We start from the raw sequence: 17414 nt of genomic DNA, 5'->3' as shown, positions 1-17414 counted from the left end.
TTAGATAGAATGGGCAACAGATTTGGAAGGTATTCTTTAAAATTAGTTTCTCGGGGGCTTGGGGGGGACCCTCAGCATTCTCGTATATGAGCTTTGATCCCTCCCTACTCCTACTTTGGGGAGATGCCAGGTTATTTATGCTGTGAAAATACCTTTCAGAGAGCTGCCATTGTAAAGAGGAAAACAAAAAGGACTGTGAAGTATCTTAATACGTGGAAGTTCTCAAACATAGAACAAGCAAGGAAGGAAGCAACCTAACTACCAGGGGACATGTAACTTTGTTTTACTAAGAACCCTATGGAATAATTAAAATGGAAACTAGGATACTGGTAAGACCTATCCTTTGTAGTTTTCTTTACCCGAGGTGGGTGTTCTTATTCAAAGATGGCCATCAAATTTGTTTGGTTCTTCTCATCCCCTTTTGTGCTAAATTCCCTTTGAACTGGGGGGAGAGGGGCAAAAACCAGCTGAGCAAGGGGAAGTGAGAGCTGTAGTGACCCTTCTGCTTTTGGGAGGGAGGTCAGTATTTTAAAGTGTAAATGAAAGAGGAGCCTGGGACACTTGCACTGAAAGTAACAACCTACACACAAGATGACCTCTTGGACTGAGGCTGTACCTCTCTAGGCCCAGCACAAGTCAGGGTTTATTTACATAAAGCTCTTACCCCCAGGTATCACTCTCCACAGTTAGCCCAGGTAACAATACCTTGCTGTACCACCAAGGGCATTTCCCACAGGGCATGTCACTGTGTATTGTTACCTTGCTGCACTCAGCCAGAGCCCCTTACCTGTAACAGCTGGAAAAGGCCCTTTCTGTGAGGAGGCTCTCAAAAGGGAGATGAAGCCACAGCAACAACAGCGACAGCCCAGCCTGTGGTTCGCACCAGCATACACAGCAGCACTGGAGACATCTGTCTGAGCTCACTGGCCTCAGCTGTGACATCCAGGGGTGATCCTGGGCCAGTGCAGCCACTCGGGCCCCTCTGCTGCTGCAGGAACACCAGAGGCAGCTTCATTTCCATGAGATGAAAGACCCTCCAGTTAGGGGTCTCTGTAACACTCCTATGAACGCAAGTGCAAATCCTGACACTTTGGTGACAGAAACACAGCCCAGAGTCAACAAAGAAGTGCCAGCCTTGGTTTGGCAGTGGATGGAGGCAGGGGCAGCAAAGCCATCTCTAAGCAGCACCGTGGACTCGTTGCTTAACTTTTCCTGGACTGGCCCTGGAGAATGGGAGCCAAAGCTGGCCTTCCCCATTTACCTGTGCCTTTTCCCATTCCTGCATATATTGCACTTCTCACACCTGGGGTAACCCTCCTGGGCTGGTGGCCCACACAATTCCCTGCACATCTGCCACAGCAACTGGAGACCTGGGCATGTACCAGCCCTGCTCCTGCAGCAAGAAACAGGCAGAGGTGAGGCCACCCAGACAGCTGCTCTCCCAAAGCCAGGATGGTTAGGAAGAGTACAGGGATTACAGGCCTATCCCCTCAGCATTTACCAGTCCTGTACTGGCTGAAAAGAAAAAGCCAGATCAGAGCAGTACTACTAAGAGTTTTTCAAAAGTGTCAAAAGCATTTTAGAAATGTGTTATTAGCAATATGGCTTTTTCTTTTAAATCCACAAATTAGGTTCACAGAAAGTTTACATCCTCTGATTAGGTGTTGCTGGATTTCTCCATTTGCATTTCTGTACCTTACTGCAAAGGTGTCAAATCTGACACTCCCCTGACAAAGGCAGGAAGAGGTGAGCGGGCGGGACTGGGGAAGAGGCAGTGGGGGAAGGAAGGTTTCCAACAGCTCTGATGAAAAACCAGTAAAGCCTTTTCAAGTCCTTCTTTATAGAAACTGCCTTTATTCTTTTCCATTCTAAAGTAATACAAACAATCTGATCTGACAGTACTGCCTTGTAAAAGGAGAGATGGGCAGCACACTAACAGGACTCCTCTCGTTTGATATGCAGTTGAAGAATAATAGAAAGAAGGGCTCATTTTCCCCTCTCTTTGCATGTCAGTCACTCACACCTGTTGCAGAGGAAAACTGCTCCTTGTTAGACCAGGTCAGCTTCGAGGACTTACAGCTCAAACCTCCTCCCAACCTCTTGGCAACAAATACCAGTTTTTTTGTCAGAGCCTCAGGCCAGGAGGCAAGATCAAGCTTTTAGATTGTCCAAATCAACTTACATCATCTTTCATCTCTCACTAGCAAGTATCATGCAGCTCTCTACAGTTTCCCTCTCAAAATAAATAAATGCTTTAGTCTTTATTCCATTTAAAAGGACAGATGAATAAAAGCTCAGTCCAGCCCTAAGCGGCAGGGTTAGGGGATGCACAGACATCATGTGGAAAATCTCTGCTAAGCAGACAGTTTGTTCCTGTCTATAATACAGACAGTTGACATTTCTTACCATCCCCGATGCTGCCATTAGCAGAATGCTATCAACACAAGTCACAAAAAAGGAGAATTTACTCCTGTAAGAAGTGTTGGTTAATCCTGGCATCCAGAGCCTTGCCATGTTATGGTAAACTCTCCATAGATAACATCCCCAAGGTGCTATCCACTCTTGATACTTCCATCTGTTGGAGCCCAGTTTCAGTATTTCCCAGTTTTTGAGCCCATCTCCAAGCACAGCTCTATGGACACACTCACACAGCCAGCAGGCCTCCAGCCCTAACTGCTCCTCCACCCTGCAGACACACAGGGTGTGCTCACAGAGCTGCTGTTCAGTTGCTGGAACACACCAAGACCTTTGCCCAAGCCACTTGCTCTTTTCTCTGGAGATGAAAACAGTTGAGCCAAACAACACATCTCCTGCCAAGTCTGTCCCACCAGCCATGGTCTGGACCACAGAAACACAGAAGCCAGTATGAATAGGACCTGGGAGGGGAACATCATCTTGCTCCACAGAAGAGCACAATGGTTTCAACAAGTTCACACATGAAGCACATGGAAAAATCAAGGATCCAAACAATCCATTAATCCAGCTGCCTTAACCAGAAGCCTACCCTTCCTCTGCTTCCTAAGACATATTTTCATCTTCTTGCATGAGGTGCCTGGTTCCAAGTTGCCATTATGCTCCTCTTACAGCAAATTCCTGAGTCCACAGTTATCTATATGGATAGTGTCACTAAAGCCACTAAAGTCACAATGCACTTTAAGCCTCTCAGGCTTCTGCATGAGCTAGGCTAAAGAAAAAGCAAAGGGGAAAAAATAGTCTCTCTCCTTCCATGGGATTTTAGCTCCTTATACAGCATTATAGTTTTCAGCAAGTAAAATTTGTTGCACTGAATTTTAAGAAGATTAAAAAAAAATTCAAGCTGGTGCAGAAAACATTCAAACATGAAAATACACCTTGCAGCACAAGGCTTTAAGTTAATTGAGTTAAAGAAGATGATGAATGAGGGTGATTTGATTAGCTATACTGCATATGTTGTATTACACATATGTTATATAGCTCACTTAAGAGCCGAGGAAATCATGGCTGCAAAAAGTATTTTAATGCAATAAAGTAGAGCCTTAAATGCCAAGACCTAGATAGTGGGCCCAAGTAGCTTGGAATGAGAAGGAAAAGGATTGAAATTAAGACACTGGAAGAAGTAATGAATTTCTTTCTCTTAATGTCAAGTGAGACAGAATATATTCCCAGAAGCAAATACAAGTTGCTTTGGTTACAAACAAAAACTACTTAGTAAAACAACAACATACAAGCAATTATATTAACTGATCCCTTCTGGCCTTACATTTCTTAAATGTAAAATTAACTTAATTTGTGGATATTTAGTTTTTGCATTGGTCTCCAAATAAAATACAAGTTGAAAGCATGGAGAGCAGTTTTCCTTGCATCTGAGAAAGCACAAACCTAAGGCATATTCAAACGTGTTCGCAGATTGCTTCAGGAATTCTGCAGATTCAGTCACCCTCAGCTGAACTCTGCAAAGCTCCTACACCATTGAAGAACAAAGCAAAGCAGCCTAATTTAGAATAACCACCAAAGAGGCTCACATTAAAGCATCCTTAAAATGATGTGTCTGTGCCCACTGAGAGGAAAGAGAAATTACTGGGCATCACCCAGAGCCTACATGTCCACTCAGGAGTTTCTAAATGGGTTTCAGCTTCTAGTGGCCCCTGTGAAAGCCTGGCTGTGTTTTGGGCTTTGGACCATCCGTGACTGAAACACACACTAGTAAAACTTCCGACTTCCTTTCTTCCTAGCCTAAACTAAGTTCACTGGAACCAACCTGCGCTAAGCAAAGTCACTATAAACCCCCTCCTCCTGTCAGCAAACAATGGCTTTTGTAATCAATGCTCCACAGATTGAGCAGGGGGGAAAAGCCCAGAAAAGACACATCAACTCTGTCATCAGCCCCATCAAACTTTTCCAACAACAGGGACAAGATGTTCACAGCATCCATATGTCTCACCAAGGCCTGAATCACACAAGTTTAGAGCAAATTTGCCTCCTTTGGGCCTGCAAATGTTACTTGCTGGTTACCATCAGCCTTCATAAAACAAGAGTGGCTTCATGAATCACAGCTGCCCCCCAACATGGGTAATTTCTACCTACACACTGCTGCTTTCCAAAACACATTGCTGCTTTCCTGAGCAGGTACACAGAAACAGCTGCCCAGAGCAGCACCATTGTGTGGACAACAGGGACCACAGCAGGGATATGAGAGGGTCTGCACAGCTGCCTCTGTGCTGCGCTGTGTTATCAGCAGCACTTGGCTGTGGAGCAGTGACTACGCTGGCTGTCACAGAGCACAGCTAGCCAGGGTGACTCAGGAACAGTGGGACAGGCTGCACTTTCAATTGCTGCAGGAAGCAGGAAAAATGATTCACATCCTTTCAGCCAACACCGAACCAGAGCGTTGTCGCTCCAAGGCGAGAAAACTCACGGTGACAAAGGGAGTCTTCAAAACACAATGCAAAAAACCCAAGTCCCCGATGCCCTGTGCTTACTCAGGAGTCTGTTCCCACCCCTGTTCCTTCCCAGAAGCACCGCTCTATTCCTGAAACTATAATCTACTCCCTGAATCCTTTTTCTAAAAAAAAAAAAAGCAAACAAAAAACACCAACCAGTTTCTTCCCTCTCAGCTTTTTGCTAGAAGGTCTGTTGGCTCATTATCAGGGATGACAAGCAGGAATATCTATCTGCTTGCTTAAACACTTTGGGATTTATTTATGTTTTTTAAAAGATGCAAAAAAATATTATGCTGATGTACAAGATGTTACAATGACAACCAATAACCCTTTGCTCTTGTATAGTTCTAACAAGACATCACAAAGAAGGGAGAAGTATTATCTCAGGGGGTTTTGAGAAGGAAAGGCAATAAAAAGAGAATTTGCCAACAACTTCCCTGGGTCTTTTGTGGATTTATAGTCACACAACAATTAACAGCTGTTATAATCAACCATTTCATAGCACAGAGGCAAGGGGATAAGTACTGTGAAGGAGCTGATGAAAAGCCTTTCTTATTTGCCACAGGAAAAAGGGAAGGGGACTACAGTAAAGAACTCTTATTTAGACTGCAAGGGACAATGAATCTATAAGGCCAGAGTATTTGCTCACCTGTCAGAACTGTCAAGTCTTCCCTAAAATCCAGGCTCTTGCTGCAAGTTGCAGAAGAGACTGCTGTTGAATGTAGCCAATGTTTTCTTGCACTTTATTTGTATCTTACATGAAATTCAAGTAAGTACACTCACAGCAACCAAAAGCTTCTCCACTTCCTAGGACAGAGCCTGGTGCCAGACACTCCTCCATCCATTCTCTATTCATGCAGTTTGGATTTAACTCCAAATTACATTAATGAAGAACTGGTCACAGATCTCTCAGGGTAGGAGTTTTACTGCCTAACTGGCCAATTCAGCTGAAAAGAACCTCCTCAAATTTCATGTTTGAAGTCTCCTATGACCGAAATAGTATGAGACTCAAGTATTTGGTGAAACACTAAGGTCTTATACAAAGAGCAAGTGCTGATGTATCTGTATGAGTGACAAATGCATATGTTCTATCTTCTTGCTCTAGTTGGTCACCCAAACAGGTTAAGTCCCATCCAACCCTGAGCACTTCAAGGAAGGGTTCTCCTTGGCCAGCCTGGCAATGACCACTCTGACTCAGCAACATACACGCATGTAAAATTAATAGATGCAAATGACATAGGCCAGATGGGAAGGGAAATATGCAAACAGACATAATCTGTGTCACGTAAATCAGCAGATCAGGAAAGAAAGAGTTACATGCATTCAGTCATTGTTTGGTTTGATTGTGGGTTTTTTGTTCTTCCCCTTTTCCTTCCAAGCAGTGTACTTACATACCTATTGCCTGCTCTGGGAAAATGGATCCCGGCAGTGCTGGCAATACCAAGGGAATTCTCAGGTATTACCTCCCTTCTTGAATACATTAGATGCCACACCAAATACTTTTAGATCTTATATATGCAAACAGGTGGGCTCTTTGGTCTAGCAATCCTTCTGTTAGTTCCTTTTCCAATGCAGCACAGAAACACAGTCGCTGCACAGTCATTCAACACATGGAATCCTCTTGAGATAAGAGAAGGTTCTTGAGGCAAGAGAACAACAATGGCTGACCAAGCAAGAAGGGTTTTAGCCATGGATCCCAGTTTGTTCCACCACTTCTGGGAAAGTTTGTAGGGAAGTTTCATGCTACATGTGTTGTCTTCACCTTTCCGTCATTTCTTGTTGGCAAGAAACCAAAATAAAACTGTTGCTTACAATACATTCCACATATAAATGTGGCAGAATCCTACAGTGTAATGGGGAGGATTTGTCTTTCTGGCCCAAATTAGAAAATGTTGACATCTGGTCCTTTCTGTTGCTGAAACACATAAGCCTTCAACCTTGCTCCATTTTCTGTCAGAATCTCACAAATGGGCAGGGAAATTGGGACTCTGGAAAACAGGGAGAGAGCCTACCTGGTGCTACTGGTTTGTTTTCTGTATTGCTTGTAACCATGGCATTTGAGCAGCACAAAATAAAACACAGGCACCTTCAAAAGCGGAAGGGCTTCCACTTCCCCTGTCCTTCCCCTGAAACAAAAGAGTATCATTTTTTACATATTTTGTAATTACTGCTTTTGTTTTTAGAGAACATTTAATATTAAGAAACTGCTTAGACAATTTATTTTAGACATTGCTCTGAACAAAGCCACAGGCAGATTCAAGTGGCCCAATTACTTCTTTGGGGTTTGGTTTTCAAGGACACCAAAAATCTGAAGTGCCTGGACTCATAATTTTGATTTGACTCATGTTACCTTAGAGTTCAGATATGTATTGATCTGACAATGCAGCTTAGCACAGGACACAGGTGAACATAGCCCTCTGTGGGGTTGTGGGTTCTGCCACTGTAGCTTCTTTTACCAAAAGCTCTAAACATCAGTTTTCTCTTTCCTCCTCAAGTTTTTAATTCTTCTTTTTTTTTGTCTAGACACAGGACAACTCCAGCCTTCCCTGTTTTGACAACCTTCTCGTTTTTTATGGTCAGAGATTATGGAGGCACACAGATTTAACCCTAGGCCTTCCTTTTCTGTCTGTATTTTAACAACTCCTTATTTCCATTCAACTAAACTGTTCCTAAAGGTCCAAACACCCACAAGACTCCAGAGTCATTCATCTGTTTCTTTCTCAAATTCCCTCTGACAAGGAACCACGACATCTCACCCAAAGAAAGATTAAACTGTGTTTTGCTGTTGATAAAATTATTTTTAAAAAGGCAGTGTTAAGCAATTTCAAAGAAGAGGCAGTGCCCTTTGGAAATGTGCTATTATCCTCTTCCTCCAATTCTTTCATGACAGTCACAAATCAGAGTGCAACAACCCAAATGTTTCCAGAGCAGCAAACTGCCACCCTCTATATATAGCCCAGGTGTCAGAGTTCAACCCTGAGTCTTATCTAACAGCCTTAGAGGTATGGCAATTCTTGGAAGGCTGTGGATACATGTAATTACAGCAATTTACAGTGAGTTTTGCCGACCAGCTTCAAGTCACCACTGTAGGCACTGACGAAGCCTGCAGAGTTTGAGGAAGGCTGTTGGCATCCATACTCCTGGGAGCACCCCTGCAGAACAAACACCACAGATTTCTCTCCCTCACGCCCTCCTCTCTATTGAAAACCACATTTTATATCTGAAAGTTTTACAAGTTTTCTTTGGAAATGTTTGAATAAGCCAGTTGTACTGTATAAATCAACGAGGTGGTAAATACCATCTCCATTTACAGAGATCTTCTTAAAACAGATCAGAACACAGTGCAGCACTTCCTGCCCCTGACTTAGCACTGGCTCATTCACTCATGGAAGATTCACACTGTGGTGCCCAAGGTATCCTGACCTTCCTCTGCATGGCTTCAGCTTGTCCCCTTGGAAGGCACTACAGGCAGTGTCACTGCTCAACAACTTCCTGAGCATCTGGGCCATTTGATCCTGTCAAATACATCCTAACAGACTACACCTGTGAAGGCACTCTTGTCAGCGTAACGAATAAAAGTCAACACCATAAACTTCACAGGCCAATGAACACTACATTAGGTGGCAAAGGCAGTCATATATCACTTTATCAAGCTAATTCTGTCAGTAAGTGAAATCATTTACAGTATGCAATCTGGTTCAATTTATATCACTCTGCCATGAAATCGATTCAAGCCCGTAAATGGTTTACTCAGATCAGGACACAGACACCTTTTTTATTTTGCTAATTTGCTAGCTAAAGAAACCCCAAAAAGCAAACAGATTTTCCTCAAAAATCCAAGCCAGAAATCCCTGAAAACTCTAAATTTAAGACTGAAGCATCACCTCATAATGGCAGAGCACATACAGGGAAAGGATTTTAGGGTAACTGGTAGGACTAATAAATCAGTGTTGTACGTATGTGCGTTCATAATCAGGTCTTTATAGCTGATCTCATGTAAATTCACTGCAATGTAATGCAAGGTAATTATTATTAAAATATTAAATTCAGTGCCTGACAACATCCAAAGCTTTAGAAGCCTTCATTGAATGGGGCTGTATGCTATAAGGCACTGGAGTCTAAAGACAATGGAAGAATTTCCTAGTTCTTTACATGATGTGGAAATCCTTCAATATTGCCACATGACTTTGGCTGTTACAGATTTCACCACAATTCTAAAACAAATATATTTATATTTGGATTTGTCTTTAAAAGGAGTGGAGGCGAAAGAGAACTTCAAGGTAACAGTGAACAAAAGTCTTCCAGCCTTCAGCTGCCCCCAGGGAGGTGGAGTTTAGGAAGAGGCCGGCATCTCCCTGTAAATCAGATCTGAACAGAAGGCTCTCCTCCCCATCCTCCCCTTCCCTCCTGGCCCGCTCTGAGCAGCTGAGACAAAGTCTTCCCTATTCACAAGCAGGCAGCAGCTCTTCAGAACACAAAAAAGGAGGCGGCTTATAAAGACAACTGCATATAGACCCTGGAAATAACTCCTGATGGCCACATTCTCCCCATTGTCACTGCCTTCTGCATTGTGTCACACCATATGCTTTTTAAATGCACAAATTCCAGTACATAAGATGCCGCCTTTGGCCCCAGGCTGGTAACTGAGTCTCTGTGCAAGGGCCTGAAGGCACAGACAGAGCAGCTTGTGGAGCTCAGTTCGAGGGCTGGGGCTGTTACTGAGCCTGCCACGCCATTCCAGGGATCATCCTGCAGCCAGAGCCATTTCAGGACATTTTGGGGGTTTCCATGCCCTGATGCACATATATATTTTTCTTCAATTCCATTATTTCCTGGAGAGAATTTTTTTTATTAAATTGAAACCTCGTTTAGCCCAAACAGGAAGAGAAACTACTCTAGCAGAGAGCTACTAGACTGCACAATGAAAAATACAATGCAGTTCCCTTACATACCATCTGATACTAAATTATACTTGTTAGTACAGTAAATTACACATGTCCTGTCCCTGCAAGAGAAAAATAACATGATTTTATTTCTTAGAATTCTGTATTGCTGCAGAAACAAACTACATATTTTCGGATTCTAGAAGCAACAGTACCTCTGCATTGCAGGTACTGCCACTCCTAACTAACTGCTTAGCACAAACTTAGCCTGCAATCTAATTAATCTTTACATCATAAACCTCTGGTTTCGCCAAATTTAGAAATGCAACTGAACTATGAAAAAACAGTTTTCCAAAATATGTGAGGACAGATCTATCAGTATTCAAAATTGAAACTGAAAGTTAAAGGAGGTGAGAGAAGCTTGTTAACACAAGCATCAAAAAAAGCCCTCAGCCCAATTTAAGCATTGGCTTCAGTTTTTATATGCTCCCAACAAAACTGCAAACACTTAAAAGCTGGAGAGATGCACTCAGGAGTAGCACAAGTCACAGCAAACAGAATGGACAGATGGTTCAGATTTAATCATTAGTATAAATGCCTGTGCAGGACACCACTGACCTGGGAAGTTGAAAGAACCAAGTCCATCTCGCCAGGCCCCACAGAACTGAGCCACTCTAAATCAGAGCAGAGGGAAACACAGGCCACCCACCCAACCCTTCTGCTTCCTACAGCTAAGCAAATTAAAGCCAACTAGAGAAGTGCATTTGCTAAGTTTATCCAGCACCCAATGCAAAAGGGCCACAGGAAATTTCAAAGGGAGTCAGCTGGTGCCGCAGAAGGAAAAGCAGTAGACCTTACCTTACATAAGCAATAGATAAAGATATTTTTTTTTAAAAAGCATATCCAGTAAGTTCTTGGACAGAAGTAGAATCTTTGAAGTGGACAGTGCAACAGCAACACAGTTTACTTTTAGACTATTATAACTGCTACGGCACATGGCAGCCTGATAGAGCTCATGTTTTCTTTAGCAGATACAAAGAGAAATAACAATGATTAACAGGTCAGTTGTCTCAGTTTCTACCCTGTCTTATACTACTTTCCACTTAGAAAGCCTGGAGACATTGTTTGGTTTTGGTTTGTTTGTTTGTTTATTTCTTTGTGGTTTTTTTTTCAAGTTGTTTCAGTGAAATGCAGACAAAGCTGCTACACACCCTGTGCACCACCCCTAAATATGTCCATTTCCACAGCCACCGAGCAAAAGGAGCTGCTGAGCTGTTCATTACCTTGTTCAACAGACTGAATATATTTCCTAAGCTCCTACCACTTGTGAGCAAGTAAACACTGGAATTTCCAGAAGTTACACCTACAAACATTATTCTCCTTTTAAGTCATCCATTAACAAAACTTTGCCAGGAGCATGCAACTCATTTCACCATGTTCTTTGGGTCAGAGGCTTATCAATGCATTAGGTTCTTTCCATCCTTGATAGTAATAAAAGACCAATCAGCATCTTAATTCTCAGTAAGGACAGCTTTTTTTTTCCTCCTCCAAATTCATTACAGCTGTCAAGTGGACTAAAATCTGATGTTTTCAGTAGTCCAAGCAGAACTTGTGTTTGCAGGCACTATCATTGTGACCACAGCTCTTCATGATGAGTTTTCTCACCATCTTATTTGAAATTCAAGCCACAGAGCTTTTCCTTTATGTCAGATAATGCCACAGCAAACCCAACAGCCCTAATATACAAGAAGCTAAATAGAGGACAAACAGGGGTGGTAAAACTGCCAAATATAATCCCAGAACACCAGTGACATCTAGGGGCTACTGAGGTGGGAGAGACTGACAAACACTGCTCCCAAGAGTTCTGCACTGCAAAGCAAGCCATTGTCTTTGAGTGCTGAGTACTCACATCACCAAGGAGGAGTATGGGAATACCTGAAGCCACATTTAACTCGTACTCTTATTACATGTACGTTTGAAAAAAATTAGGAAAAGCAGAAATAACTGTGAAACATTACCTGGTAATTTATCACATCAGCAGCACCTCAGTTCTCCCAAGGTTATATCTCAATTATCAGAACTTGCATCCAAATACCAGCATGATACCTTCTGTGTTGCAGATAACCTGTGTGTGTGTGTATGACACTCAGGTTTGTAGTTCTGGGAAGTGCTTCATCAATACATCTCTCCTCTACATGTTTAGCTGAGTGAAGAACCAAGGAGCTGTTAGGACAAAAGTGTTTTCAGACTTCACATACACAGAACTGCCCACATATTTAGAGTCAATTCAGAAGACTTCAAAGGGATTTGGATGATGTTTTGAACAATCACACTTTAAAATGCATGTCTTGGCAGCTGAGCACACAACACTACGACTCTACCCTTGGTGTGAAGGCAATTCACCTGTGTGCTGAACTGTTTTTTGGAACCAAAACACCTTGATTTTGCACTTTACAGAAATATATGGGTCCCTCATGACCAAACTAGGGTTTGTACTACCTTGTTCTGTTTAAAAAATTCCATAAACCTCTCAAAATACAGTCATAAAAAAGGCTAAAGAAGGTCTCATCACGTGAGTACCTTCTAACCTAGAGGGGCAGTCCAACCCACTGAGCAACAGCACTGCTCAGAAAGAGAAAACAGACATCTTCAAGGCTGCCTGCCTTCTCCACTCATCAGAAAATAAAACATGAACAGGGGAGCACAGTAGCATTAAAAGTTTCAGCAATCTTCAGAAGACACAACACTTCACACCTCAACAGAAGGCTAATAATCACCATGCAAAGTCAAGGGGCACAAGAGGAATTCTCTGTCCCTAAGCTACCCATGTAAAAGCACAGGGGGCTGCAGCTTCAAACAATGCAGAAAGGATAACGTGTCTTCTGGAAGTTTTGAACAAAAAGAGAACCCACCTGCATATGCTCTTCCAGGTAGTACATTTGCACATGTTTTCAGAACAACTAGTCAATATAAGGATTCAATCTTCCATTTGACCACTAAACTTACCGGTCAGACAAGCTGGCAACAATTTCACTTCAGGACAGTAAGCCACAGCTGACATCATAACTTGCAAGTTCTGCAGTTTGAAATACCAATTTACATACTACCAGGAAAATAAAAGTATTTTTTTACTTACATGGAGTAGAAGCCTCAAGGAACAAAAAAACCAACTAAAAATATATCTGTTTTATTTACCAGTTTTCTAAAAAGCAAAGTCATAAAAATTAGTCACAAGTGGCAAAACCAAAATATATTGCACAGTGTACAGAAAACATTGTTGACATGTTGACAAAGTGTCATCACAAATAAATCATCTTACAACAGTTTGGAAAAATTACAGCTTCAGAATCTTATCTATAAATGGAGGCATGTAGATTTAAAGTTACAGGAAAATATTTTAATACCACCCTGTAAATGCAAACACTTTAAGGATGCAAGATTAAGTCCATAATTAAGCACATCCACAAAATGCTCTAAATATACTTTTCTCTTCCTTTCACTAAGTTACGGTTACAAGATGGTCATCGAAAAAATAATAAAAGAACTGAGAACAAATAAAAAAAGACATGAAAAAAGAAAAGCATGCTAAAGCAAGGAAGTTCAAAGTGGTTGAAAACTGTGAAAAATATTTGTATAGTTATGATGCACTCCTTTTATATAAAGCTTTTATTTTTCCCAAACCCTGGTCCAATTAAAACTGTTCGTGTTTCCATGTAAAAATGAAATCTATTTAATATGTTGGTATAGCTGCACTGTTCCATTTATGATTAAAACATTTAATACATCGGACGTGAACACCGACACTTGAACATTTCTCATTCAGTTTATATTTACATATATTTACGTTTGACCTTGCTAAACTGTTAAAGACAGGCTTCAGATCTTGCTGGGTAGTGCTTCACACTACATTTAAGATACTTATTTTTTTTAAAATTGTGATTCTACTTGTTTCACAAGTTCACACATTTCACTATTTGCAGAACCTGTCTCCAGTGCAAATTTCCTCATGACACTGTCCAATTTATAACTAACTAATTATTTGACACAAATTATTTCTTCCACTAAGCAAATACCAGTCACTTCTCCATGGTTTTGGTGGTGTCAGATCTAACTTCACATCCTCTTTGTATGCAAAGAGAAACATTCTTAGAGAATAAAAATAACCTTAAATTTCAGTGAATAGAAATGTTAGCCTAATAAAAAAGGAAATGCTTCCCATGAAAAATATTTTAAGACAAACATGTCAAAGTCAATTGAATTTCTCCATTTTTCACCCCAAGACTTAAAGCTGACATCCAGCAATACTGCAACTATATGTCCTTTAACTAACCAACATATTAAAGTTGTTCTTTCATGTTCTCTTCCCACATCCAACACATATAAAACAGCACAAGAACATAAAGTACAAATATTCAAGTCAATACAATCTCAGAGGCATTAAAATTAAATCTTCGACAGCAAAGGATTCCAGCCATGCTAAGTTTGAGATTATGCAATTCAAATAGAGTGAGTCAACACTATTCTCAAAATCACTTTCTTTTTTTAAGAACCATCTTCGAATGACAAGATGAGTCTAATCCTCCCTTGCCATGTACGAACTGGATGTTTGTTCCGCCACATCACAACTGATGGCCAACCTCCTGACAGAATAGGTCAGAAATAAAGGTGTACGTTATCCCAAGCTCTAACAGCCACTGGAGCACACAGAGTCATCCTCTGTGGTCTTAGTTTTTAAAATCTTTAAGCATAAAGATTCCTTGAGTATAAATTCTCAGAAATTATGCTTCAAGGTAATAAACAGTTCATAGTATTGCAGTGTCCATTCACACAGAAGGCTACAAAGTTGTCAACGCTCCTCTATACTTAAACAACAACATGTATTTTAACCCAAGACCATCTTACAAAATTAGCTCAACATTTCTCTTAGACAAAAAAAGTTCCTACATTCAAAACTATAGGAGACAAAACAAAGAGGATGGGATCAACTGGTATGAGAAGGGCAAGTGTGAATTGATTTCCTTGAAGGTTATTTCTTCTATGATGCTGGACCACTTCAAATATTAAGAACAATGCTAAAGAGCCACTAAGCAAAACTGCTTCAACAATTTCTAATGCTGAATCATTACCAAAAGGGGATTTGAAGAACCGTATGTACGTAAGGAGATTTTCAGCACTTATTAACCCACTCTAAAAAAAACAGTAGGCATCAATGAAAGTTTCTACAGTTTATAAAGAAATACTTGAGGCATATAAGTGCAAAATATGAGTCTTTTAAAGAAAAGCTATACCATCTTCAACAATGTCCTTACTGGGAAGAGATTGCCACCATTTAAAAAGAGATTCATTCACAAATGACTCTTCTAGAGCAAGAAAAAAACATTTGCTTTTATGAACTGGATTCATCTTGCTGGATACAAGATTAAAACCTTTATGGATCCTTCACTGTCGTTTTGAAGCAGTTTTCAAAACAACAGGCTCAAATGCTATGTTTGTTCTTCACTGACTTGACTCAGGGAAACCAAGTTGTTTTCTCCACTGTCTTCAATCATTTCATTAAGGTCCATTTCATGGATTTCTTCATCATATGATGTATAAAAATTGCTCTGTACATTGTCCTCACAAAAAATACATTCCTAAAAAGAAAAAAAACACACATATGCACTCATAAGTTAAAAAAAAAAAAAAAAAAAAGCTTTTCCAAACAACAGTCCTCTTGCATGCAATCCTGGATTCCAAGGGAACCTTTACATCTCTGCTGCAACTACCAGATATATTCTACTCCACAACTTTTCCACACACTATGATTTTATACTGTGCAGTAAATCAATAAAAGTACTTGAGAACTCTACTGGAAGCAGTTATGTCATGGATCATTTATAATGCTGACACCTTCCAAGCAACTTTTCCTCCATTTGACTGCTAACACTGCAGTAACACATTCACGTTTAGTTGCAGGGCTAAAGAGACTAAAGCAAGTGTACAGTTACAACAAATAAACCTGTTTTATTTTGTTGGTTTTCTTTTTTTTTTTTGCCTTTCAAGCCATTAATCTACTTAGAGGAATCAAGGCAAGAGATGATCCTGAGTGAGAAGTCTGATAGAAAAAGGAACAGTATATTGCCATTCATTTCGTACTTTCTAGAAAACAACGGGCATAAATTTCTGCACACAAAATAGAGATTTTTATGTAGTGAAGTTTCTGGCTGCGTTGCTAAAGGATTTCAAACAGATACACAGAAATTGAGAAAGAGGAAGGAAATTTCTTGTACTGTACTCACCACTCCTTCAATTTCCCTTATTGGAAAGAAGACTTGTGGTAAATTAAATCAAGCTAAAAACCACTGCATGGAAGTCTGAATTTTCTTTTCTCTGCATTAACTGACCAAGCTTTCCCAGCAAGCTTTTTCATTTCAAGCTTTAACAGCAAACGTTTTCATTTCCAGCTTTCACTAGGAAAGGAAGACTCTATCATAGGCAGCTAATAATTTAAGCACTATTATACATGCAAAAGTAACTAACTCATTAAACTTACGGAATTAGCAACAGTTTTTGGCAGCCCACCCTGCTGGATCCATGGATGAACTTCAATAAGCTCTCTTTTTTGGTCTTCTGTAAATTTTGGCTGTAGTTTCTGCATTTGTTTTAATTTCTGCTTATCTTCTTTTAAAACTGTTTCCAAATCTCTAAAATAAAAGGGATTTAGAAGTTTGAGCTTCAGCAGTTTCTGTGCTTCATGTCTATATAAAGTTACACAGTCCAATACCAACATCTTTTTAATGACTGTTTTTGTTCTAAAACAACACGCTTACAAATCTTATACTGGAAGAAAATTAAGTGTGGTTATTTCAGCAGCTCTCTACATTTGCAGACAACTTTAACACATCTCTGTTGGCTCACTGTCTTTTCAAATCCCATCAGTGAGAACAGTTTTCTCAGAGCTCCTCAGGCAGCACCATCAGTGAAACCACCAAGAACTCCAGCTTCCCTCTGCTGCTCCTGCAGGAGTTCCAAGTTCCCCTTCAGTGGGAGGACAACCCAAAACAGACACCAGATGCACATGAGGTATTAAAGCAGATGTAGTAAGATATGTTTAAGAAAGTCATCAAGAATGAACTAATCTTTAGAAAACACTGTTCTATTTCAGCAAAGTTCTCTCTCCCCTCAAATGTCCTACCTTTATTCAGAAACTTAAAAAAACATGCACCATATCAACACTTACAAGCTGTATTCCTCTATAAAAGATGACAGGAGAAACCAAGTTCCAAGATATCCAGTACAATTTCTGTTTCTTACAGGATACTCAAGAACAGGTTGGCTTTACACTTCACTTTTAGGGCATCATGCTCTGACAGTGAGCTTAACTCTTGTTATCACAACATCCTGTTTCATACTGTCATACTTTGGCAGGCTTTGCTATTCTTACAGTCTACTGGAATTCCTACCTATAGTTGTCAACACTTCAGGCTACAAAAACTGGGAAATGTCAAAGTATTTTTAAATCTAGGGAAAAATGCTAAAGTTCTTGCAATGTATTCTCTACTTCTTTCTCCATCATGCCTGTGCTTCTGTATTTTGAAAGCTTGTTTTCCTTCTTTTTCAAAGGCCTGTCTTT

General features: G+C 40.5%; 1 protein-coding gene across 10 annotated transcripts in view; it reads right to left on the bottom strand.

Moving 5' to 3' along the window:
• Positions 1-12973: 12973 nt before the first annotated feature.
• Positions 12974-17414, bottom strand: part of PER2 (period circadian regulator 2) — a 46509-nt gene continuing 42068 nt past the window's right edge. For all 10 annotated transcript variants that reach the window (XM_027685993.1, XM_027685990.1, XM_027686000.1 and 7 more), the window contains 2 exons: positions 16335-16485; positions 12974-15435 (listed from right to left, as the gene is read on the bottom strand). In XM_027685993.1, the coding sequence (XP_027541794.1) occupies positions 15286-15435; positions 16335-16485 (301 nt within the window). In that variant the 3' untranslated portion in view covers positions 12974-15285. The remainder of the gene's footprint in view (positions 15436-16334; positions 16486-17414) is intronic.

Source organism: Neopelma chrysocephalum, unplaced genomic scaffold (assembly GCF_003984885.1).
Source record: "Neopelma chrysocephalum unplaced genomic scaffold, ASM398488v2 Primary Assembly neopelma1_70, whole genome shotgun sequence".
Taxonomy (NCBI): domain Eukaryota; kingdom Metazoa; phylum Chordata; class Aves; order Passeriformes; family Pipridae; genus Neopelma; species Neopelma chrysocephalum.
The sequence above is the reverse complement of the archived record's forward strand: the minus strand, read 5'-3'. Positions and strand labels throughout refer to the sequence as shown.